The 25760-nt window shown below is 42.4% G+C and overlaps 1 protein-coding gene across 2 annotated transcripts in view; it reads left to right on the top strand.

The window, feature by feature from the left end:
• The first annotated feature begins 1427 nt into the window (after nucleotides 1-1427).
• The window catches only part of Syn1 (synapsin I), a 67044-nt gene continuing 42711 nt past the window's right edge, over nucleotides 1428-25760 (top strand). For both annotated transcript variants that reach the window (XM_063245782.1, XM_005000241.4), the window contains exons 1-5: nucleotides 1428-1970; nucleotides 12868-12925; nucleotides 13029-13120; nucleotides 14230-14386; nucleotides 15172-15261. In XM_063245782.1, the coding sequence (XP_063101852.1) occupies nucleotides 1594-1970; nucleotides 12868-12925; nucleotides 13029-13120; nucleotides 14230-14386; nucleotides 15172-15261 (774 nt within the window). In that variant the 5' untranslated portion in view covers nucleotides 1428-1593. The remainder of the gene's footprint in view (nucleotides 1971-12867; nucleotides 12926-13028; nucleotides 13121-14229; nucleotides 14387-15171; nucleotides 15262-25760) is intronic.

Genomic DNA, 25760 nt, shown 5'->3' with positions numbered 1-25760 from the left:
CTGGCCAGAACACCCCTCACATTGTTCTAGCCACACTGGCATCTGCAGTACCATCTACCTGGTACATTCTTTCTAAAAAATGTACACACCATAAACTGAACATAACACTTTGGAAATTAATTGGGGTTCTTAAATGTACTCATCTGCAAAAGGAAATTGTCCATCCACAGGATAGTTGTGAGAATTGAATGAACCAATGTATGTAAACAGTTAAGTGTTGGGTACAGTCAACAAATGATTATTTATGAATTTGTGCTTTTATTGTAGTCAGAATCTTAGAAATTTGATAGGATAGCATCCACATTCCTACCTCAGCCTGACTACCTCATTTACTCATGTGCACTCATTATTTGGCATCCTGACTCTCTCTGTGGAAAGTTATCGAGTGAAGAAGACAGCCACAGACACTGATAACACCAGGTTTGGGTTGTGTCCAAAGCAGAGGCATGGGGACATTTAACTGACTAAATGGGGGTGGTGGTAGTGAGCAGTTATCAGGCCTACAGCTGCAGGAGTATGTCTGTGTGGCATATCTAGGTTTCTCCATGGTCATCTGTGGGATGTACTGTGTCGAGGTGGAGGGTGTGCTTCTGTGAGTTTCTCTGGGTCCGTGTGTTGGTATGTTGCCCCTGTGTGTAGCATGTTATGCATACATGTATTCAACATGCTCATGTGATTTAGTTACCCTGGACTTATATGTCTGCATATATACCTAGACAAGTGTGTGTCCTCTGTACCTCACTTCACGTGTTTCCTCACTTTTATGTGTGTCATTCTCTGTACGTCTTCAGGACTCCTGCCACCCAAGGCAAGAGTGTGTACAGTACACCATGTCCACCTCTGCTTGTCTAAAGCTAACTGCCCCTACATGCATCTCTCGGTAAAGCTGAGACTGGACATGGGAGATTAATCTCCGTGAGAGACACTGTGTGTGACCCCACGCCTTGCTGTGAGGAGGTTATGTCTCTGCTGTTATGTCTTGAGTATGCCCTCTCACCTCTAAAATGCCTTCTGCCGTGAACGTCAATACTATAAACATCATATGGAAAAGGTCTTGTGTGTGAGTGCGAGTGAACATGAGGACCAGAATAAGGTGGGTAGAGGGCGGACTGCTTGACTATGTACCGGACCCTCTGGACAAGCACCCCACCCCCACTCCCCAAATTGCGCATCTCCTATCAAAGGGGGGGAAGGGAAATAGGATGCGGCGTGGCGCTTGCGCACTGCCAACTTCAGCACCGCGGACAGCGCCGTCGCCCCCGCCTGTTAGCGTGCTCCACCACCACCCCAGCACTAAACGCACGCTGACGTCACTCGCCGTTCCTCCAGAAACTCCCCTTCCCAGCCGCCTTGGTCGCGTCCGCACTGCCGTGGGTACCGCCGGACTGCACCATGCGAGGCGCGAGTTAGGGGGACACGGGCGCGACTATCCGCGCTGCGGCGGCGACGACTCAGCGTTGCCTCAGTCTGCGGCGGGCAGCAGAGGAATCGCGTCGTGCCTGAGAGCGCAGCTGTGCTCCTGGGCCCCGCGCGGTCCGCCCCCGCAGCGCCTGGTCAGACTGCCTCTAGGACCCCCTGCCCCAAGCCGCAACCATGAACTACCTGCGGCGCCGCCTGTCGGACAGCAACTTCATGGCCAATCTGCCGAATGGGTACATGACAGACCTGCAGCGCCCGCAGCCGCCCCCGCCGCCACCCTCTGCTGCTAGCCCCGGAGCCACGCCCGGTTCCGCGGTTGCCACTGCCGACAGGGCCTCTACCGCCGCCCCTATGGCTTCTCCCGCAGCTCCTAGTCCCGGGTCCTCAGGGGGTGGCGGCTTCTTCTCGTCGCTGTCCAACGCGGTCAAGCAGACCACTGCAGCCGCGGCAGCCACCTTCAGCGAGCAGGTGGGCGGCGGCTCTGGGGGTGCAGGCCGCGGGGGCGCCGCCGCCAGGGTGCTGCTGGTCATCGACGAGCCGCACACCGACTGGTAAGCCACTGCCGCACCTCCCCGTGGGCCTGGGTCCCCAGCTAGTTAGTTCCATGGTGAACGAGCAATTATAGTGTGCTGTTTGTGTGCCTGGCCTCTGGCCTCCTCACTCAAATTCCCTTTAAGTAATTATTTTGGCTGCTTCCTGTGGGCCCCACCTTTACCTCCCCAAAACCTTCCTGATGGATACAAGGAGCAATTATCAGTTGCCTGCTGTGTACCTCTCCTCCAGTCCACCTCCCTAAAGCATATGTCTTCATTAAATCCTATGAGCCTTCAAAAGCCAAATGTGCTCCATTTCTCCCACCTACCCTTTGCCCCGAAAGCCTAGTCCTCTAATGAATCTTGTAAGCACTTACTGAGTACCTGCAGTATGCCTCATTGAAGAGTCCTTCCCTAAGGCCTTGGCTTCAGTGAATATTGTGCCCTGTTCTCCTCAACCCTTGCCCTGAGGCCGTCTCTCTGACAGGTCTTGTGAGCAGGTATCCAATTGATACTGTGTCCCACACAAGCCCCTTCCTCAACCACCTTTTAAACTATTCAGTAAACAGTGAGTGCCTGCTGTGTATTCCACCCCAGCTTTTCACCTGTGAACTTTGATTGAATGCCTTCTATGTGCCCCAACTCCAGGCCTTCTTTTTGAGGGAACCTATTTTTGCCAAAGGATCTAGAAAGCATTTATTAAGTGACATGTGTCCATTTCCAAGTTCCCTCTCAAACAGTTTTCCTCTAGTGAATTCCATGAATATTTTGAACCTTCTGTGTGTGACTCATCATCAGACTCCCTAAGAGACCTTTTCCTACAAATATATCTGGAAAGCATTTATTAAGTGGCTCTTGTATCCACCATTCCAAAGCTACCTCAAAGTCCTTTGCTTTTGTGGATCCATCTAGCATTGCTCAACTGCCTGCAACATCAGCCTTCTCTAAATGTCTTTTCATCCAATATATTCAACAAGCATATATTGAGCATCTTTCTTATACCTCCTCCCCACACGCTTTGTCTAACACCTTTTCCTTCAGTGGCTTCATTCAGAGTGTATTGAGCACCTCTTGCATGCCAAGCCTCAGACCTCTCCACAAAGGCCTGTGCCCCCAAATTAACCAGTGGTCATATATCTAGACTTCCATATCATTTCAGGCACTCTTTCCAAAGACTTTCTCTTTTAGTCACTCCTTGAAGTATTTATGAAACATTTGCTATGTGTCTGATTCTGTGCCTTTTCCACAAAAACCTTGCCTCCCACAGATGGAGAATTATGCTCACATAGATAAACTGTCTTCATGCCCATCCTTCTTCCTCAAAGGACTTTTCCTCCAAGGATCCAGTGAGCTTGCATCAAATGTGTGCCCATCACTGGCTTCCTCTCCCAAATCTTCTCTTTTAATGGATCCAGTGAACATTGTATTCTTTTCTGTCCTGTGCTCCATTCTTATCTCCTTCCCCCAAAGACCTTTTACTCCTATGGCTTTCTTGAGCATTTCTGGAATGACTTCTGTGTGTTCGTGCCTACTCTCCAGAGACCATTTCTTCCACTGGATCCAGTGAGCACATATGCAGTGCGTGTTGCATATGAGGAGTACATTCCCTTCATTACTGCTGGAAGGACCTGCTGCAATCATAAGGTGCTTCCCTTCAATAAATCCAGAACCCAGTTTATAAGAGTTACCCTTTTCCCATTCCCTTCCTTACCCCTAGGATTCCCTCTCCCAATCTTAAGTTCATACCCTAAAGTCTAAGCCAGTAAATACTGAGCACCAACTGTATGGGAATTTTTTTTTTTTTTCGGAATCCCTGGTAGTTCCTGCTTCTGCCTCAAGAGCTCACTCTCTAGCCTAAATATATTGAGTACCAATTTTGCTAATTTGATCATCTCTCCCCCAAGACCCTTATCCTGCCATCTTTCTATTCAAAGCCACTTTTTCATTCCACATATTTATATTGTATTTTCCATGTGTCCAAAAAAGAGAGGCATTTATTAAGCATGACTGTGTACTAGAAAAAATCCCTTCCTTCAGCTCCCTTTTTTCTAATCCCAGCCACCAGCTGGCTTCAATATACCTTTTCCTCTGTTCAGCCTCACAATATTTAATGAGCACTCATTGTACACCCTGGAAGACCCTATATTCTCCTGCCCTTCTGATAGTATGACTCCCTCTTTAATAGTCTCCATCATGCCTTTCACAGTACACACTCCTGACTGCTCGTAATGTGTACCTTTCTCTATTTTTTCTGGTGAGATTCCCATCCATTCTTTTTCTTTTTTTTTTTTTTAGAAAAAGCACATTTTCATATTGCAGCAGATTGCTGTACTGTTTTATTCCATCAAGCCTTAAAGCATGTATTGGGCACACGTAGTAATACCTTCCCTGGTGTCCACACCACAAGGGTGCTATCTTCCTGACTACATTCACTCCAGTGAAGTCAGAGAAGATTAGTGAGGCCTCTGCTGAATACTGGTAACTCCTTTAGGTTTCCCTTCTTCACTCCAACCCTCCAGAGGGATTCCTTATTGCCTTTTCTCTGTTGCATCAAGCATCTACTACCTACTGAATACTGAAGAGTCCCTTTCCCTTTCCATAATTGCAACTGCAGTGTTTTCTATTTCGTTTTTCCCCATTTTTATCTTCTCATCTGTCTAGAAGCATTTTATTTATTTATTTATTTATTTATTTATTTACTTACTTATTTGGTAGTACTGGAGATTGAACTCAGGACATTGTGCATGCTAGGCAAGCACTCTACCAATAAGCTACATCCCCAGTCCTTCAGAAACATTTATTGAGCTACTGCTGTCTTCAGTGAAATTCTTTGCTTCTCATTCTGCATCCCAGAAACGCCCAGAAAATAAAGATCTCACTAACTGAAATCTTTTTCAGTCAATCTAGCAAGTATTAACTTAGTATCTACTATGTGTAGGGTGACATGGACAAAAGAAAAGAGCCTGTTCATGCCAGGATCAATGTGGAAATAGAACCCTGCATCACCAACTTGCAAACTTTCCATCTCATGCAAGCTTCAGAGATTTCAGCCTGAAATAAAGGAGTCTTGCCAGCTCTAACAAATACACATCTAAGTACAATCTGATACCCTTCTCCCAACTTGACCATTGTCATTTTTTCCTGAGTCTGCATTCCTTTGTGGCTTAAAGTTTAATCTCTGAGCCAAGACTCATTTCTCCTTTTGCAGAGGTAATTTAGTCCACTGTTTTTCAAAATGTGGATCACCTTTCAGCTTACAACCAGCATGTCTTCATGAAGTACAAAAATCGAAAGTAGAAAATAGAAAATAGCAGAGTACATTGGACATAAGTGAAATTGTGTAGTAAAACTATTCCAATTATATAAAATTATAATGTACACTATTATATAGGATAATGCTATATAATTCACAATATATAATGACTGTACAGTATATAGTATGCCTATGTGTGTATGTTTTCTTTCACAAAATGGAATAAAATAGAATAAGAAATATAAAACTTCATTGCATATAGTTAAAATAATTGTTTACTGAAAACTTCATTCCAAATGTGTAATATTTTTGGTATCAGAAATTGAACATAGGACCTTGCATCAAATGTGTAATAATACTTAAATATATTCTACTATACATTCTAGAGACATATACTTATACAACATTTTATGTGTTATATATTATGTAAGACATATATTCTATTTGCTGTCTAGCATATGTGTCTTATGTAATATATGTTATATATAGCATGAGTTATGATGGAAACATGTGTATAGTGGGTTATATAAACTGTTTTTATTGTGGCTTCTCTCCTTAGATAGACTTCTCTGGAAGCAGACCTTTCACCTTAAACTAGCATCTCTATTGACCTCAGCGGCTTTCTTAGTGGGTGATTCATTTTCTTATCCTTGAAGGATTCCCCGAGCCTGTATCCCCACACTCTTCTCTGGCTCCGGCTGCTGTGCCTGTTCATTTACCATCAAAGCTGCATGAGGAGCACCAACAGGTGCCAAAACATACTCCTCATTGCCCCCAGGGTATAACAGTGGCCCTGCCTTTTCCTAAAAATCAAAGCCATGTCCTCCAACCACACAGTGTCTCCTTTTCCCTTGGCATGAGAAACATGGAGTGTACAGTTGATGACAGCTTAGAATTTCATGGGATTCTTGCTATGTCCCCCGATAGCAATGCCCCCCCCCAACAACCAGGGCCACTAACCTCGCAGTGCCTTGAGGGAACAAGAAGTACACGGTTCAAAAGTGGATCGCTGGGATTGATGGTAAGCTGGGTGGTTCCTGCTTTAACCCCCTGAGTTCCTGTATTCTGCCTACAAGGAACAGCACATACAGCAGTCATTATTTCAGGGCTTACACTATGTTTGAGAGGAGGATGGTGCCCATCTCCATGGCAGGGTCTTAACTGTGACCACAGCAAACTACATCATTCTATGAGGCCAGCAGCCTCTTAGTAATATAGTATATCACTTTATCAGTTGATTCCATGGTTATAGTCCACGCGCCTCCTTTACAGGCACCTCCTTTACTTTGCATTCCTCTCCTTTGCTGTAACATGTGTCCTTTGGTTTTGTGCAGTGCTACGCGGGATCTCATGTTGCCAGATCAATTGTTGTACAAACCCTTGAACAGTGATATTGGCTAAAGTCCTGCAGTAAGAAAAGGTGAACTATATACAGAATATTCCAGCCATGATAGATGACTATTCCTTCCAAGGTGGGAGAGGCCGGATGTAGCCAGCTTGCCCCCAAGTGGGTGGGTGGTTTTCTGGAAGGGCAGTGTCATATCAGGAATTCAGTGTTGGTGTCTGTTGCTGACAGGTTGGACATTCAGCTGTAAGTTCTTGGCCCCATATATAGCTTCTGTCTCTGCTGTTATTGTCACTTCATTCGTGTGCCCATCTGCTAGCACGAGGGTGGCTGATTAGAGAGGCTGGCTGACTCATCCAGTCTACCTGGTTGCCTAGTACCACTTCCATGGTGGATGCTGCCTGGGGGGGGAGGTGTTAACACGCACTACAAAGATCTTCTCCTCCATTTTTCCCACTCCCATATGTCTGCCCACTTTTCCATATCCCAGACCTCTAGTCTTTACCCTTCCAGGTCCCTGAACATCCAATCAAGTCATTAATGAATGTATGTAGTGCCGGGGGATTTAGCTCAGCAGCATAAGCGCCTGCCTGGCAAGCGCAAGGTTGTGAGTTCGATCCCTGGTGCTACAAAAACTATATAGATAGGTAGGTAGATAGATAGATAGCTAGATAGATAAACTTTTCATACAGCATGAAGATTTACCATGAGTTCTGTTGTCATCTTTCAGAACCATTCAGAGTTTGGCTTTAGTGCAACCATTTTTGCGCCCACCTATAGACCAAGACAGCCCATTTGTGAACCAGGCTGACTTTTCCTTTTCATCAGCTGGCTCTAAGGAGTTCCTTAGCTGAGGGAGAGGGATCAGCATGACAGCTGGGGAAGGCATAGGGATCTGGGTTACCGGCTCATGCAACTTGCTGAGTCTTACATGGGCTCAGTCTTGGCTTCTGGGCCCAGCTGACTTTATTATTTGATGTATATGGTAGGATCCAGCTCCTAGTGGGCTGTTTCAGAAGCACAGTCACTTGTTGCCCCATAGTCCAGCATTCTATCTCCAATAAGGCCCAGTATTGCAGCAGGATTTGTTTGCAGGCATATAATTCTCTGATGCAAATGGCATAACCTGGCTCCAGAACCCAAAGAGCCCGCTACTTGGGCTTCTCATAGATTCCATCCTGCATCTTTTCCTGTTGCTGATACGTCCAATATCACAAGACCTGCTGGATCACATGGCCTAAATAGCAGGACTACATATACTCCAGGTCAGACCTGCTGCAGAGCCCATTTGTGGTTTGGTCCCACACTTGAACTGGCAGCTTTATATGTCACCTGCAACATGGGTTCAAGCAGTATTCCCACATGTGGAATATGCTGCTTTCAGAACGTGAAGGAGGCCTACTGGCTGATATACTTTTCCACTGTGGAAACTGCAAGAGAGAATGCTTTGCCCTATTCTTCGGAGAGGCCACTCTGCTGTGCTTTGGACCACTGTATCCCTAAAAATTTACTAATGTGGCAGGCCTCTGAGTCTTTATAGAGTTTCTCTCCTGCCATCTGGAGCACATATGTGTTATCAAGGCAATATGCTAACCATCTCGGATTTATTTTGCATAATCAGTATGATGTAACAGCTATAATGGTCCAGTGTGATATAATGGTCTGTAGGATGTCCAGATGGTCCATTTCCTTTGGACTATCTTATGACACAAGATGAGAAAGTACTGTAGTCTTATGCAAAGACTATCAGTGAATATTGTCAGTTCCAATGATTATGAACTGTTTTAGGTCTTCTTTTCTAATCAGAATTAAAAAGAAAGTATTCACCAAATTGGTAGCCACCTGCCATAAATGAGGTCTTACTAATTTGCTGTCACAATGATAGCATGTCCAATATAGCAGTTATAGTCAGGGCTACTATTTGGTTGAATTTGCAGCAGACTACAGGCATTCTCTAGAGCCATCCGGCCTTGTCAGGGGTCACACTGGTTAATTCAATGGAGATAAGATAGGATCAACTCTCCTGCATCCTTTAGATATTTCTAAATGGCCATAATTTCTACTATCACCCCATAGAATGCGCACAACATTGCTTTTGATTTATTATTTTGTTTTTTGGTGGTGCTGAGGATGGAACCCAGGGCCCCGTGCAGGCTAGGCAAGCACTCTACCATTAAGCTACACCCCTACTCCTGAGTTTTTATGGGAATGTGCCATTTCAGAAGCTTCTGTTTGTTTTCCTACTGCAAGAATTTTTGTTCAGGCCAAGGAAGCCATGTTGAGGTTCTGACAATTACAGAATATTGTTATATTTATGCATTTGTGAACTGGGGAGGTTATCACTGGGTTATTGGTCATCGGTCTTTTATTGGTCTGCTTTGCAGGAGGAGGGGTGGAGGTAGATCATGAAGGGGTAGGCATTGACTTAAAAGGTACCAGCTTCATTTGAGGTTTTCTGAGTTATCTTCAAACAGACAGAATGTATCTTTTGGGGAGGGTACCAGGGATCGAACTCATGACCTTGTGCTTGTCAGGCAGGCGCTTACGCGGCAGAGCTAAATCCCCAGCTCCAAACATCTATATCTTAACAAAGGGGTGTGGGCTACTTTTGCAGGCACAGGGGGTTCAGGTGAGTCTTTAAGTTCCAGATGTTTAACTGCATCTGCCCAGATATCCCCCTACCAAGCCTCTGGGTCCCACTTCTGTCCTATTAAGGCTGTGAACATGACATAAGACACTTTAGGCCTGAGAATTCAACCTTCTCTGAAGCTGTGACACACTTGCAATTGAATGCAGAGCCTGGTCTCCTCTTTGGTTGTCCTGTGGCTGCAGATCAGGGTTTACTTAAATGTAGTCAGGAAGCTCCTCTGGCTTTCACATTTTGCCTTAAAGTGATGATTATTCACCATGAGCATGTCAGATCTCTCTGCAGCTAATCAATGGCATTTAGCAAACAGTGACTCCAATCTGGTTACCATTTCCCTCACACCTCTCAAGTGCCAGAGATATTTCTCCATCTGGTTCATTGCCTCCCACCAGATTCCTATTAGAGTCCACCATCAGAAGTCACTGCTGCTCCCAAACCCCTGTGGTCCCTGCTGTCATTCTCTGTCACAGGAGAATAGGTTCAACATGGCATCTTTTCCCATTACTGACTCCTCCTTTCAGTGTGATAGAATCCAGCAGATCAGATGGCCTAAACGGCATCATACTTGTCATGCAGACCGGACTTGACAGAGCGTTTTGTGTAGCTCCAGCATGTCAGTGGCTACCTGTGCTTCATCTCCTAGTACTGACAGATCCTCCGTCTTCTTTGTATTTTGACCTCCCTGGCCCACTGTTTTAGATTGGGTTCCAGAAATGGACACTGAGGCAGAGATTTGCATATTGGAGGCTCAATGGGAGTGCCTTTGAAATCCCTACTTGTAAAAAGCATAAAGTCTATTCTGCTTTGCTTGATAGTACCAAGTTCGAAAGTATAGGCAGCAACTGTGAAGACAATAAGATTCATTATGACACCCATCCCAGTTGACTATTATCTTCATTTAAAGTCCTGTAATGTCTCCAATGGTTTGGTTTTATTCTTTACTGTTTTGTTCAATTTTATTATAACTGACGATATAGGCAATTCTTTTTAAGGTAGCAAGAGGCAGTATTAACCATTGCTGATCACCTTGTATTTTGTTTTTACATTATGTATTATGTCCATCCTTTTGATTTGACTGACTCTGTTCTGTTATGTCACATTTGGTTTTACTCTCCTCAAAAAAAAGTAATAAGAACTGTGGGAGTAATAAAACCCAAAATGTGTAATTGTCATTGTACAAAAGAAAGGAAAAGAAAGTGCTCTAAAGGATATAACCGCATGTACATTTAAGTGTATAAGATAGATAGCCATATTACTGAGTTTTGTTGGATCACTGAACAGAACTGTTTCCAGTCTCACTGTTTGAAAGCCCATTTTATATGCTTTAATTTTGAACAACTATTTCTTTTTTTTTTTTTTTTTTGGTCTTTTTCCTTTTTATCAGTACCGGGAATCGAACTTACGACCACCTGCTTGCAAGGCAGGTACTTATGCCGCTGAGCTAAATCCCCAGCCCCTTGAACAACTATTTCTAAGATAACAATATGTAATCTATTTTTAAACAGCATAAAGTCAAGCAGAGGAAGAAACTGGATCACCATGTAGTTGGATCACAGGCCTCAGCTGATTCTGAAAGGACTCTGGAACTGGGATGATCTTTGTACCCTTTCAGATTCTTTTTCATCTTTTTGAGACAGGATCTCACTATGTATTTGAGGCTGGCCTTGATCTAACTATGTTGCCCAGGCTGACCTCAAATTTGCAGCAATCCTCTGGCCTCAGCCTCCCAAATAGTGGGATTACAGGTGTGTGCTACCATGCCCAGCTTTTGTACCCTTTCAGAAATCAGATATAGGCCAGGCAAGTAGGTTCCTCGGGAAGTAGGTTAACCTTGACTGAGGGGATTCCCTGTGATAGAAGACAGTTCCCACCAGGGACAAGGCAATGAACTGTCAGCAGCTGGTATGCAAAATACATTGAGGGACTCCAGGCGTGGTGGCCCACACCTGTAATCCCAGTACTTGGGAGGCTGAGGTAGGAGGATCCTTACAAGTTCAAGACCAGCCTGGGCTACAAAGTGATCTCAAGGCCAGGCTGAACTTCATAGCAAGACCCTGTCCCAGAAAGACAAAAAAAAAAAAAAAGATACATTGAGAAGTAGCTCAGCAGCACATTGCTTGCATGGCAAGCAAGTGTGAGGCCCTAAGTTTGATTCCTGGTACCAAAAAAGACCAAAAATGAACGTTCGGAAAACCAAGGGATCCTTCTGTCTCTCTCTCAAACAGAAGCTTCCTTTCCCTAATAAATATCTTCTGCTCAAAAAAATACATTGACCCTAAAGAGGAGGTCTGAGGGGCTGGGGATTTAGCTCAGCGGCATAAGCGCCTGCCTTGCAAGTGTGCAGTCATGAATTTGATCCCCAGTACTGATAAAAAAGAAAAAGAAAAAAAAAGAGAACAAAACATCACAGTGTCCACTACATTCAGGGTCAAAAAAGCTTTGAAAACAGTGGTATGTGCTCATCACCCATATTCATCATCAGTTCATAGATGTTTTCATCTATGAACTTGCAGTTCTGATAGAAATCCCTTCTAATATTTGTGAGGGGACAGTATTAATGATAGTGTCAGGGTAGGGGAGTAAAAGGGTGTCTATGCTTGGCATCTCTTGTGTCAGTGAAGTCACCAGAGCCCATTTGTGCAGTACATATTTGTCAGACCCTGACTGTGCCATGTCAGTGGCCAGAGGCCCGGAGGTGTCTCCTTCCCCCATTCTTCCATCAGAGACCTGAGTAAGGATCAACTTCCATCTGTGGAGAAGCCAGTTCGGTAGGAATTCTGGGAGCTCAGCTGAAATGGGGTGGAGGATGATGGCGCAGCAGTTCGTGATGTGCCTACTGCTGCTGCTCCTCCTCCTTCCTGTGGCTTTCCCTCATTCTCAGCTGCATTCCACAACCCTTGCCATCATTGCTGGCTGTGTCTTCTTTAAATCTCTCCTGGCCTGTATCTCTCAGCCTGCTACTTCTTTTCAGGGAGATGCAGCTAGCTGCCCACCCATGACTGCTGTGTCTCTCACAGAACATCCATCGTCAAGGTGTCCACCTTGAAAAAGAGCCAGAGTGCTTCAGGCCGCGCAAGCAGACACAGACCCAGAACACACACAGGCACTGAAATGTGTGCAATCAAAAGCACATGACCTATATATGTATTTTGTGAGGTCTTTGCCATTTACAAACCTCCATGCAATTTCAAAATCTGTTATAACTAACACAGAACCACGTATTTTGTGATTTTTCAAGAATATTTGCAGTAACAGTGAGACAAGCAGACCATACTTGGGGACATGCTTGCTCTCTGTAGTTTAAGCATGTACTTCAAAGTTTGCAGTGGCTTTTGACATTTACACACCTCTATGAGAACTACAACAGACTTTATTATTCACAAAAATTGCTATGTTTTTCAAAGTATTTCAACACTATTACAGCACTTGATTGTTTTTTGTTTTTTTTTTTTTTTTTTTTTTTTGTCTTTTTCCTTTTTATCGGTACCGGGGATCGAACTCACGATTGCCTGCTTGCAAGGCAGGCACTTATGCCACTGAGCTAAATCCCCAGCCCCCACTTTATGGTTTTTTGTGGCAGCACTGAAAGGGCAAAGGAGTCACAGGACCAGTTTGGATTTTGTCTTCTTTTCTGAGATTAATGAATATACACTTCTGTGTTCCTCTCCAGGGCAAAATACTTCAAAGGGAAAAAGATCCATGGAGAAATTGACATTAAAGTAGAACAGGTAAGCTGGGGCAAGTGGATTTGGGGCTCAACAGAACTGGAAACTCAGAAGCCATTTTTTTGTGTGTGATGTAGGCAAAACACCAATATTCTCTTCTTTTCAGGCCGAGTTCTCTGATCTCAACCTTGTGGCTCATGCCAATGGTGGATTCTCTGTGGACATGGAAGTTCTTCGGAATGGGGTAAAAGTTATGCGGTGAGTATTAAATGGGAACCGTATTGTTATGAGAAAAGCATAAAAAACTCCCTTAGAACTGGAAGAGAGTCCTCACTTCTCCACCCAACAGTGAGTAAGCAAGAATTTAGACACAGGATGTGAAGAGATAGTTTTTCTTTTGAAGAGGAGCTAAGGATACCAGCAGGCCACAAGCCAAATTTTTCAGTTATTCATTCACAAACATTAAGCATCTACTGCATGCCAAGTGCTGCTCTCAGCACTTCATGTTTGATCCATATTTACTGAGCACCCACTTGTGCCAAGAACTGAATTCTCTACATGCTGAGGACCTAGGAGAACACAAACCAAGTCAAAAAACAAAAACCCTCTGCTCTTATGACACTTATGTTCTGCTGTGGGATATACCCAACAAATAAGCAAATAAATGTAAAATTCCTAAGAAAAATAAAGCAGGCATAGGATTGTTGGGTAGTAACAGAGTTTGCAATTTGAATAAGGTGGCCTATAGCATAAAAGAGTTGAGGATGGCCAGGTGTGGTGGCACATTCCTGTAATCCCAGCACTCAGGACACTGAGGCAGGAGGATCACTGCAAGTTGGAGACCAACCTGGGCTACAAAGTGAGCCCAAGGCCAGCCTGAACTGCGTAGTGAGACCCTGTCTCAAAAAGACAAAAAAAAAAAAAAAAAAAAAAAAAAAGAGTTGAGGATGGACTTGAAAAAAGAGAAGGATTTATCTATGCAGATATCTAGAGGAGAGGTGTTTCAGGCAGAGAGAGAAGCCTGTGGAGAGGCCCTGAGGCTGGAATCTATTCTGGGCAGGACATTTTGAGGACAGGTGGTCATTTAAGAGACTGTGCCCAGGGAGGTGCCATGGCTTAATGGGTGTGCTGCCAGCTGACCTTGATGAGGAGGGCAGCAGGAAGGGAAGACTTCAAGGAGGTCAACAGATGGGAAGGATAGAAATAGTGCTCAGGCAGAAGGACCAGTTTGTCTGTGAGTGCAGAGGTAAGAAACCACTTGGTGGTTTCTGGGAACTGCGAAGATTTAGAAATTCAGTCTTTATTCCAAGAGTGGTGGAGCACTTCTAGGGAAACTCTCAATGCCCCTACTCCTGCCCCCCATGCAGGTCTCTGAAGCCAGACTTTGTGCTGATCCGTCAGCATGCCTTCAGCATGGCACGCAATGGAGACTACCGCAGTTTGGTCATCGGGCTGCAGTATGCTGGAATCCCCAGTGTTAACTCTTTGCATTCTGTCTATAACTTCTGTGACAAGCCATGGGTGGTAAGTGACAAGAAGAACACTACTGGCAGATGGAATAGCTCATATATACATGTGGGTGCCTGTAGATGGTCTGTGACTTATGGGAAGTGAGGACATTTAGAAGCTTAGTGTGTTACTGAGCTTTCCATTATTGTAACAAATTCCTGAGACAATCAGCCTAAAAGAGAAGAGATTTATTTTGACTGACAGTTTTAGAGGATTCTGTCCCTGGTAAATTGGCCCTGTTGTTTTGGGTCTATAGGAAGGCAGCACTTAATGGGAGAAGGAAGTGCCAGAGTAAAGCCACTCCCCTTGTGGCCTGAAAGTGAAAAAGAGGAGAAGAGGAGTAAAAATGATTAATATATCTTGGGAGGCTGAGGCAGGGGAATCTCAGTGAGTTTGAGGCCAGCCTGTACTACATAGTGAGACCTTGTCTCAGAAAGCAAACAAACGAAAAAAAGATTAATATGCAATGTACACATGCACTAATTCCTCAGAGTGATTATAATTATTATGTATCACAAGCATATATCAATGAAAAATAAAGAGGAAGGAACCAGAAACCTACAGTGTCCTTCAAAAGCACATCTCAAAAAAAAAAAGCACATCTCCCATGACCTAAAACCTCCCACTGGGCCACATCTCTTGTTTCCACTATCTCCCAATGGCACCACTCTGGGAAGCAAGCCTTTATCACATGGGCCTTTGGAAGGCATGCCAAATCTAATCTGCAGCATTTGGGGTCCCAGGTTAGAAACTCCTTCCAGGTAAAGGAGTCACTGACCCATGTCTCCTGGCCCTTATAGTTTGCCCAGATGGTTCGACTGCACAAGAAACTGGGGACAGAAGAATTCCCTCTAATAGATCAGACCTTCTATCCCAACCACAAAGAGATGGTAAGTCTGGGGAAAATTGGGTGGCCAAGAAGGAAGAGAGTCAGCAATGCTACAGTATTATCAATGGCTGTGTTATCAGTGGTGTGATATCAAAGTGCCACCAGTGGAGCATGTGGCGAGATGAAGTTGCTTTGTGATAGGTTCTGTTAACACTGGTTAAGTATCACTTATCTGAAATACTCAGGACTAGAAGTGTTTCAGATTTCTTTTTTTTTCTTTGGATATTGAAATACTTGAATTTGCATAATAAGAAATCTTGAGTATAGGACCTATCTAAACATGAAATTTGTTTCATATACATCTTACACATATAGCCCAAAGATAATTTTATACAGTATTTTTAGCGAGCTTGTGTTTTGACTGTGACCTGACACAAGAAGTCAAGTGTGAATGTTATACTTGGATCATTACACTCGTAGCATCATAGCAATGCTCAAAAAGTTTCTGGAAGTTGAGTATGGTGGTGCACGCCTATAACCAGGCACTTGGAAGGCTGAGGCAACAGAATTGCTATGAGTTAGCAGGCAGGCTGAACTGCATAGTGAGTTCCAGGCTGGCCTGAACTACACAGCAAGACACTGTCTAAAAAGAAAGAAAGAAAGAACAAAAGAAGGAAACAAAGTAAGAAGTTTCTGGAGCATTTCAGATTTTGGATTTTTGGCTTAGGTATCCTTAAACTGTACCATAAATTTACTAATGGCTACAACTGTGAATTAAATAATCTTTTCCAGTGTTTATCAAATCCTGTTGCTTGGGCTGGGGATGTAGGTCAATAGTAGAGTTTTTGCCTTCCAAATCCTGTTGCTCAGATTATCTATTCTTGCCAGTACTGTATTAAAAATAGTTTTCGAATGTAAATTAACAGAAATAATGTGATGAATCTGATTATTATAGAAATCAAGTCATTTTTACCAGTGTTATCAAACAGTTCTCCTGATAGAAATTTTAGGGTCAGGCATGGTCTGTAATCCCAGAGGCTGAGGCAGGAGTATCACTGTGAGTTCAAGGCTAGCCTAGGCTGCATGGTGAATTTAAAGCCATCCTGGATTACATGACAAGACCCTGTCTCAAAAACAAAAAACAAAAAAATCAAATTAGAATTACCAACAAAAGTGATATATAGCAGTGTTATAAACTAAGTTGCTTACAAATAGAAACTGAATCATTGATTATTTTATACAAAAATATAATCACTAATATTACAAATTATCATGACCACTGTCTATTATTGTTACTGATATAAAGTATGAGTGCCAATGTTATGAATTAAATTATAATTGACAATAGAAATTAAATAATCATTACTAATATCAAACATTAGTTACCATTGAAATTACTAGTATTAAACATTACATTCTAATATAAATTATAATTGCCTATCTTAAAGTATATTATAGAAATTAAATTATTGTTACCAATATCAAATAAATGTGTCAATATAAATTAGTAGCACTTATGTAATAAATTATAATTACTAAAAGAAACCAAGGTATTAATATAAACTATGAAATACTGTTAAAGATACAAATTACTGTTAGATACAAATACTGTTAAAGATACAATACTAAAAGACTGTTAGATACAAAATACTAAAGATACAAATACTGTTAAAGATACAAATTTTTACCAGTATTACAGATTAAGATTACTAATATAAATTATAGATCCTAATAATGACCTGGTTAACATTCCAATTTCTATTATAAATTGCTGATATTAAAGTTCTGCTTAATTATATAAATTATGAATATGGTTATGAATCAAATTTTACTTATTAATAGAAATGAACTCATTGCTACTGCCACTAAAGTTTGTAACTAATTTTGCAAATTATATCAGTATTGCAAATTGTTTAATTATATAATCATTGCCAAATTTATTACTTAAATAACAATTAATTATCAACATTAACCCTGCTACTAATATTATAAATACTTTCCTGTAGAAATTATAGTTGCTGATATAAGTTAACAGTTTTATTCATTAAGTTTACTTATAAAAAAGGTCAAATTATTAGTTCAGGGAAATCCAATTTGTTTATCATTATTATTGTCCCACATTCTTTGAGGGACAGTATAACAGAATGTGATTAAGAACACAGGCTTTCTAACCACAATTTCTTTTTATTTTTCTTTCTTTCTTTTCTTTTCTTTTTTTTTTTTTTTTGAGACAGGCTCTCACTATGTAGTGTAAGTTACTGGAAGTTGGCCTTAAACTCACTGTGCAGCCCAGGCTGACCTCAAACTCACAGCCATCCTGCCGCAGCCCTGACAGAGTGCTAGGATTACAGGCCTGCACCACCAAGCCCAAACAGCCACAATTTCTATATGAAAATCCTAGCTGATTAATATAGAAAAGGTTTCTTAAATGCACTGTGCTTTGGTTTATCAATCTGAAAAATGTAGATAACACTCATAGAGTGCCTCATAGAGTTTGTGTGAGAATGAAATTACTTAATAAATGTCGAGTGGTTGGAACAGAGCATCTGACATATATTAAATGCTACCTAAGTGTTGACAAAATTCCTTTTCTATTTCTAGTTGATTGTTTTTATCATGACTTTGTCAAGTGTTTTTGTTGTGTTTATTGACATGATCATGCCATTTTTGTCCTTTATTCTATGAACATAGTATATGACATAGATTTTCATGCTAGTTGATAGGTTCATAACTTTGTTTGTGATGTGTTTGGGTGTAAATATTTGCATCCCTGAGCTAAATTTCACTTGGTCAAGGTATAAATCCTTTTTATATGTTGTGGGATTCAATTAGTATTTTGTTGAGGATTAAGTACCTATATCATAAGGGATTTTGACATGTAATTTTCTTTTCTAGTGATATCTTTGTCTAGTTTTGGTATTGGGGTAATACTACTGTCATACAAAGAATTAGTATTTCCTTCTATTCTAGTTTGGGAAGATTGTTGTTATTTCTTTTTAAATCTTTGATAGAATTCAGTAAAGATATATGGTATTGGACATTTCTTTGTAGCAAGTGTTATTTATCATAGCTCTGTTCAGATTATCCATTTCTTTTTGAGTCAGTTTTGGTAGTTTGTGTCTTTCTAGGAATTCATCCAGTTAATTTAGACTTTCTAATTTGTTGGCATACACTTGCTCATAGTACAGTTACAATCCTCTTTTCCAAAGTTCAATAGCAATATCTCCTTTCATTCTTAACATTAGTAATTAGAATTTTGTTTTTTTCCTTAGCCTGAAAGTTTATTGTGTTGATACTTCCAAACTATCAATTTTTTTATTTCATTGGTTTCTCTTTTTATTCTCTACTTATGTACTTTGACTCTTTTCTTTATTACATATTACCTTCTACTTCTTTTTAATTTAGTTTGCTCTTCTTTTTCTAATTTTGTAAAATGGAAGATTAGTATTTTTAATTCGAATTTTATTGGTACATTTTAGGTATGCATAGTGATTACATGATATAACTTGCTTCTTTTTTGCCCGTTCTCCTCTCTTCCTCAGCTCCTCCTCCCTTCTTTGTTTAAAAAAGTTTTGTTTCAATTTTTCCTTCTATTCTCTTTTTCTTGTCTCTTCTTTCCTTTTCCTCTTGTCCCTCCCTTGTTCCCCTTCTCATGGAAGATTAGGTTATTGATTTGATACTTTCTTCTTTTTTAAATGCAGAAACTCCTCCCCTCAGTACAGATAGAATTAGGTACCAGTAAAACCAACATAGGTTGAAAATATCAAAAGTTAAAATGCATTTAATACACCTAATCTACCAAATACCATGGGTTAACCTACACTACATTAAACATACTCAGACCTCTTACATTAGCTTGCAGTTAGGCAAAATTGTCTAACACAAAGCCTAAACAGTCCAACTGACTGTTTATAGAGTGGGGATAAAGAAACCTGACTTGTTAATTCCTTTAAGGACTACAAAAACTTTGAAATGTGATGAAAGCTTATCCCAATATAAAATTTGAATTGAACAAGATGCAATCCCCAAAGGCTTGCCCACTACATCTAGGATCATGAAAGCCTCCTGCAAGATGATGAGGATCTCATTGTGTGGGGGTCATGCAGGCCTCTTCAGGCACCATCATTCACTATCTAGGCATTATTCCCTGGTGACCGTGGCAGTGGATGACCTCATCTCTCTTTAGGAACAAAAGCAGTCCCTCTTCCAGTGTCAAGAGCCTTATGTGTTTTGACCGTCCTGATAAGGGTTTAGTGGCTTTAGAAATCACTCCTTTGCTCAGTAACCGGGTCACTTGTACTTGAAGTATTTTGACTTGTTTCCACCACTGTTTGGATTGCTTTGGTTCCTCTTAGCACTGTGGGCTTTGTATCCATTAGGAAAAGCATAGCTTTAGCTATGCTCTTTCTTACTCAATGTTTATCTTTTATTTTGTCACGATTATCAAAGATCATGTCAACCAGTTGATTTACCCCACCTTGTGGGCCCTGTTGGAGTTTCTGGAACTTTCTCCTCTATATATAGAGCTGACTGACTAATAAAATGCTCTCCTAGGGCAATGTGATCTTCCCTAGACTCTGAATCTAAATTAGTGTATTTATGGAGTGTCTCTTCAAACTAACTCTTCTAGAGTTGGAAAAACAACTGGATTTTTGTCAGACCCTTGGCTGATAAACCATCAGCAAATTTTAGAATCCCTGGAAAATTTATCCAGTTTTTCATTGTACTATTGAATATCCATCTGAGAAGGCAGTTAAACAGGGAGCCAGGGAGAATGGATGAGGCATACTCCAAATTGGGTTTTGTGCTTAGAAGGAGTTTGGAGAACCTAATAGGTCTATTCCTAGATTGATCCCTGACCTGTTTGTTTTTTTGTTTTGTTTTCTAAAGCTTATTCTTGTTCTCTGATCTTTTATTTTATTTTGTTGGGTGTGCTTTTGTTATTGAAGCAGGGTCTCACTGTGCAATCCAGGCTGGCCTTGAACTCACTTATGTAGCCCAGACTGATTTCAAACTCATAGTGATCCTCCTGCCTCAGCCTCCCGAGTGCTGGGATTACAGGCATGTGCCACCATGCCCAGCCCTTTGGAATATTCTGGACAAGAAGTCTAGAGCTGTGGTCTACTTACTGGATGCCTCAAGTCAATTATGAAAACACCTAACATCACAGCAAGCCTGTGTAAAGAGAGGTAGTAGGTTTTCTTCAATAAAACCCCCTAAACTCTGAAAATTTTTCTATATTTTTGTTAGATCAAGTCGCAAAAAGAATGTGTGTTTTGGTGACAAAAGGAAAACTTCACAATACAACAGCCATGGGTTACACATCCTTTTAGGTGGGAACATAAACTTGAGGCGATGGTTATCACAACAAAAGCAAAAACCCAGTAGGATAGAGAGAAACAACTAGCGTTAGAGAAATAACTTCTGGAAGAAATAGCCATACGCCAGCTTAGGACCCAGGAGAATTACTGTCACCTCAGTTACCTTTGCTGGCTCCATTGGCACTTCTTTGCCAGTGCAAAAATTGCATCTTTTAAAATGACAACAAGTTTTTCTTTCTGCTTTCTGCCTTTCAACTTGCTGCCTTTTCAAGTTGACCAGCACTAAAAAAGCCAAAGAATTTGAGTTCTCTGGTAGATGAAAGCCTGGAGTTGGGAGCATGGATAAGAACGGAACTGGAGTTCTCCCGGGGGGGGGGTGAAAACGAACCTCAGAAGGGCACCCACTCAGTGTAAGCCTACAGACTCATCAGGCTCCACAAACATCTTTGGCCATTGCCCAAGGGCCACCTAAATCTACACAGCTAGCATGCTGCCAACTGTGCCCTGCAAAGAGAGAAACAATAATATCAGTCAGACCAGGCCCATGCCTCTTAGTCCAACAAGAAAGATTAAGAAAGTGGCCTGGGGGCTGGGGATTTAGCTCAGCGGCATAAGCACCTGCCTTGCAAGCAGGCAGTCGTGAGTTCGATCCCCGGTACCGATAAAAAGAGAGAGAAAAAAGAAAGTGGCCTAGAGCATTCTGTCCAAAGCCAAAGTGTCCCGTTCCCCCAGAGGCATGAGAAACCACAGCTGCTGAAAGTGAATTCCTATGCGCAATGACCAACAGCAAAAGAGTGTTTGTTTACATAAATACAAGTCCGGTCATGGGCAGGAGCCCTACCACACCCTGCAAAGACCAAAGCTTTTGCTCCACAATTTTATTATCCCTTCCCCAGAAGTCTTCATGGATGTGACTACTTGGGGTTGTCCTGCAACAAGTCCCCTTGATTACTTGTTAAAAGGGGAAGAGAGACAATCTTCCCCAAACAGGGGAGTTACCTCCTTCACTGGCTGGGCTTTTTCAACTGGCTGGTTGAGTCTGTTAATGGTTCCTAGTTGTGATCATCAAATGATCATCAAATGATGCCATGTGGTAGATCCAACAGATGGATTCCATTCTTTTATGTATAGCAAGCAAAGAATTGCAAAGGTAACTCCAATGGTAAAAGAAAAAGCAGCACTGGGGATATAGCTCAGTGGTATAGCACTGAGCACTTGCCTGGCAAGTGAAAGGTGAGTTCAATCCCTGGTACAGGAGAAAAAGAAAGCTGCTACATTTATTGAAGATGATGAGATGTGCTCAGGGTAGGCACAAACAGAGCAATGGTGTTGGCATGACAGTGAGATAAAAAGCACAGTACACAGATAAATCAGGCTTTGGGATTTTAAAAGATATATACCCCGTGCTTGCTTTGACAGCACACATACTAAAAGATTGCAGCACATGCCTGTAATCCTTGCACTTGGAATGCTGAAGCAGGAAATTCCTGCAAGTTCAAGGTGAGCTAGACTACATAATAAGTTCACAGATAGCTTGAAATACATAGTGAAACCCTGTCTCAAAAAAAAAAAAAAAAGATATGCACCCCAGCCTGGGTGCCTCTCATTGGGACTCTGGATATGACCAACAGTGTGCTGGGTTATCTCAAGGGCACCATAATAAGCATGTGTGTCCCAGAGTTCACCTTGATTAAATTACATGTGTGAGATGCTGTCCATATTTTTTTTTTATCGGTACCAGGGATTGAACTCACGACCACACACTTGCAAGGCAGGCACTTATGCTGCTGAGCTAAATTCCCAGTCCAGATGCTGTCCATATTTATGAATCTTTAGTGAGGTTCCACTGGGGGAAACTGATAGAACTGTGGGGGACCAGTGTTGGCTGAAAAGATAAGAAGTATGAAATATAAATGACCTTTATTTTGAAAATGTGGGGAGAGACACCCCCAATCCCCTGGGGTGCAGCATCTCCCCCCACCCCGGGTCAGCAATGTCTCTGTGGAACACATGGAGTGGAGGCATATATGGAGCCTCGGGTTGGGGTGGAACCTAAGGGGGCATTAGGGATGCACAGGTAGCCCATTGGTCTTTGTTTGGCGCCATAGGTAAATTCCTAGGGGTGGGGGAGATGGAGCTCCTTGGTTCCGGCTGAGGCTTTTCCAGCTACAGTGTCCAGTCTGGGCCAAAACTCTTTCATATCCCGTCTTATGATTATTATTATGAAAAGGAGCAAAGATTTCTCTCTTTAACTGCTTCCTGCTGTAAGAGGGCACTGTCCTGGGACCTAGGGGAGTTGACGGGATGAAGGTTGATGCCCAGGTGACGCTGGTGCCAGGTGTTTTAACCAGGACAACTTCACTGGTGAATGCCCGTATGTTAGACTGGAAAAACAAAGTGGCAAGATGTTATGAGGAGGCATGGCACTGTCGTATTTAAGGACCCAGGTGAGGTAGAAGGAAAAGTGCCTTTGATTTTGATATGTCATTATATCAGGACCATGTTGAAGTAGGATCATTGTCACAGTGAGGTAGAATTCTGAAAAATAAGTGTGAGGTTAGGAGGAGTGAAGTTATGAGGTGATTAGTCCCCCATCTGAAAGGGTAAAAGTTAAGAGGGTAGGTAGGTAAGGCTTGTCTCTGGTATGCATGACATTGGAGTCTTTAGGAAATAGAAGTTAAGAGTCCTGCTGTAAAAAGAATAAGTAATTAGAAACCAAATTGGGTAACAAAACATGACAGCCTGAGAGTTGTGGCTGAGGCCTTCGTGAAACAGACGGGTGGGTGACAGAAGATGAGATGATCACTCAGAATGATCAGATTTAGGGCTGGGAGGGCACCGCTTAGCCTGAGTGATGTGAAACCAGGATGTCAGTCCAGCAACTTTGATCACTGTTGAGGTTGCCAAGAATACCAGGTATGGGTCGCTGTAACCTGGTTGTAGTCCTTGGAATGATTTGCTGTAACAGGATTTTAGTAAGTATATCAGCAGTTTCCCTGGTTGTGGGAAAGACTTTTATGTATCCTGAAAAAGTATAAACAAAGTGAGAACACAAAATTTATCTGTCAATCTTGACCAGGGTTGCCTGAGAAATTGGTTAATAAGAAAGGAAGAGGGTGGTCTTATATCACTGAGGAGAGGTTTACTAGCAATAACAGGTGTAAGCTGTTAAGGCCTTAGTGTGTCTAAGTCAGTCTTTATAAACACAGGGGAATAAAAGGCATTTTTAAGATTTAGGACTGTAGAGTAAGTGGCAGAGGGAAGATTTAGCACCACTGGGTGGACTGGGAAGAAGCAGTCATGAAATAGGCCTGTTTGTAAATGGCATAGGTTGAACTTTAATACCTTCTAGAGATCGAGGACTTACTATAGCAACCTGAAAACTCAGGAAGAGCTCTGTATATATGGCCTCTATGTCCACAAGTATAGAGAATGTCTTACCTGAGACTTTTAGTGGGACTTGGTCTCTGAGACAGACACATTAAAGTGGGCTGTTGTTGGCCCTGAGCTCTGTCAGTCTTCAGCAGCAAGTTTAAGCAGATCTGTCGGCAATGAATCTGGCATTGTTGGCATTTCCTGTGAGGGCTAGAAGTTAGGATGGTTTACCCACTCTCTGGTGGCTAGGACAGTCCAGTAGCCCTGGGGTAAGGTCCCAAAAGAAACTCCAGGATGGGGCATTCTCTTGCCCAATGTCTTCTGCTGCATTTAAGGCATGGTCAATGGGGCGGGGAGGGGGCAGGCAGCTCCACCTTGTGTCGGTTTACCTGTCTCAGAACTCCAAGTGTCACAAGTATTATTATTATTGTTGTTGAAAACACGAAAAGCCATATTAAGGTCTCTATGAGGTTTGAAGGTCAAGTTTTGCCTTTTTGTTTGAGATCTGGACTACAGTCGAAGGTATCTGTAGAATTAAGTAAGTATACAGGAGTCAAATATAATCAACAGGGTATGTATGAGTTTTAGTAATGACTTCCCATAAGGAGGACAGGTCTAGAAAATTTTAGGAACTGACATGTTATTTATGTCATATATATAAATATCTCTTTATGTTATTAAAATATCTAATGCCATCTGATTTTTGGAGGATGGCCTGTTTAATTAATTTTTTCCTTTTTATTTAGGAGAGAAATCAACTATGGTGTTATTTAATATCAGTTGAATATAGTTAATTTTAATATCAGTTGAATATAGTTAATTATGGCTCAGTGGAGGACTGAGCTAGGGCAGGCAGACAGGCTGGGAAAAGGTTTAAGTTTGGCTTCTGCCGCAGTGTCGGTTTTGCTGTTTTGCATATATCATACAACCCTTGTTTTGGAAAAGACCTAGTGGTTCCCAGCAAAAGGACTTCATAATTATTTTTCAATTTTAGTTGTTAAACATGTAGATTGTATATCTCTAAGCGTATATCTGGATCTAAAAGAAAACATTTGTCATGGCTGGAACACAAAAAAAGGCAGCAGAAACAATTTGAACTTTATATCTGAAAACACGAATACAGCATCAGATCACAATTGTCTGCTGGACCCGCCTCTGCGCTGGCAGACAGAGAGTGCCTGCAGACAGAGCTGTACCTGCGCTTGGGGGTAGGGGCTGGGGTCTCTCTGGCACGCAGCACATAGGTGGAACACGCAGAGTGGGTGGGGTGCTTAGGGCAGGCAGGGTGCCAGGGTGGGGGGAGCACATGCAGAGTGAAGGTGGCACGAGTGCCGGGACGTCACGCGCTGTGGGCTGGGACTGCCCCCGGAAACGCGCAAAGCTGCGGCGATGGTGCACAGGGGGCAGAGCTGGGAGGTGGAGTTGGGATGCAGCATGAAGCTGGGGCTTCTCCCGGGGGCGTGGCCGGAAGCCAACCAACACAGAGCTGAGCCGTCACGTGGAGGAACTGCTCACAGGAGTCGAGGACTAGGGCACGGCGTTAGATCCGAACCCCATGCGGATCCACCACATGAGAGCTGAGATACTACTCGGAGTTGGGGCAGCATGAAAGCCTAAAGCAGTTTAAAGCTTAAAGCAGCCCCGCACATATCTCTCAACACTGTTTGGGCTCATTTTTTCCATCTCGGTGGGGAATGGGTTGGCACGTACAGCGGGGGAGGGGGGGGGAAGCAGGGAGGAAAGGTGACGCTGAGAAAGCTCTGAAAGGCTGCAAGGAAAGATGCTATTATCTCTTTAAGTGTGGGGAGAGGGAGAGATCCTGGAGGAACGGGAAAGGACACACATTCTCAAAACAAAGGCTTAA

The sequence above is a fragment of the Cavia porcellus genome, unplaced genomic scaffold (assembly GCF_034190915.1).
Source record: "Cavia porcellus strain 051 isolate PalLab524CR breed Dunkin Hartley unplaced genomic scaffold, mCavPor4.1 scaffold_3, whole genome shotgun sequence".
NCBI classification, from domain to species: Eukaryota; Metazoa; Chordata; class Mammalia; order Rodentia; family Caviidae; genus Cavia; species Cavia porcellus.
Note: the sequence above shows the minus strand (reverse complement) of the source record. Positions and strands in the feature narration are given on the sequence as shown.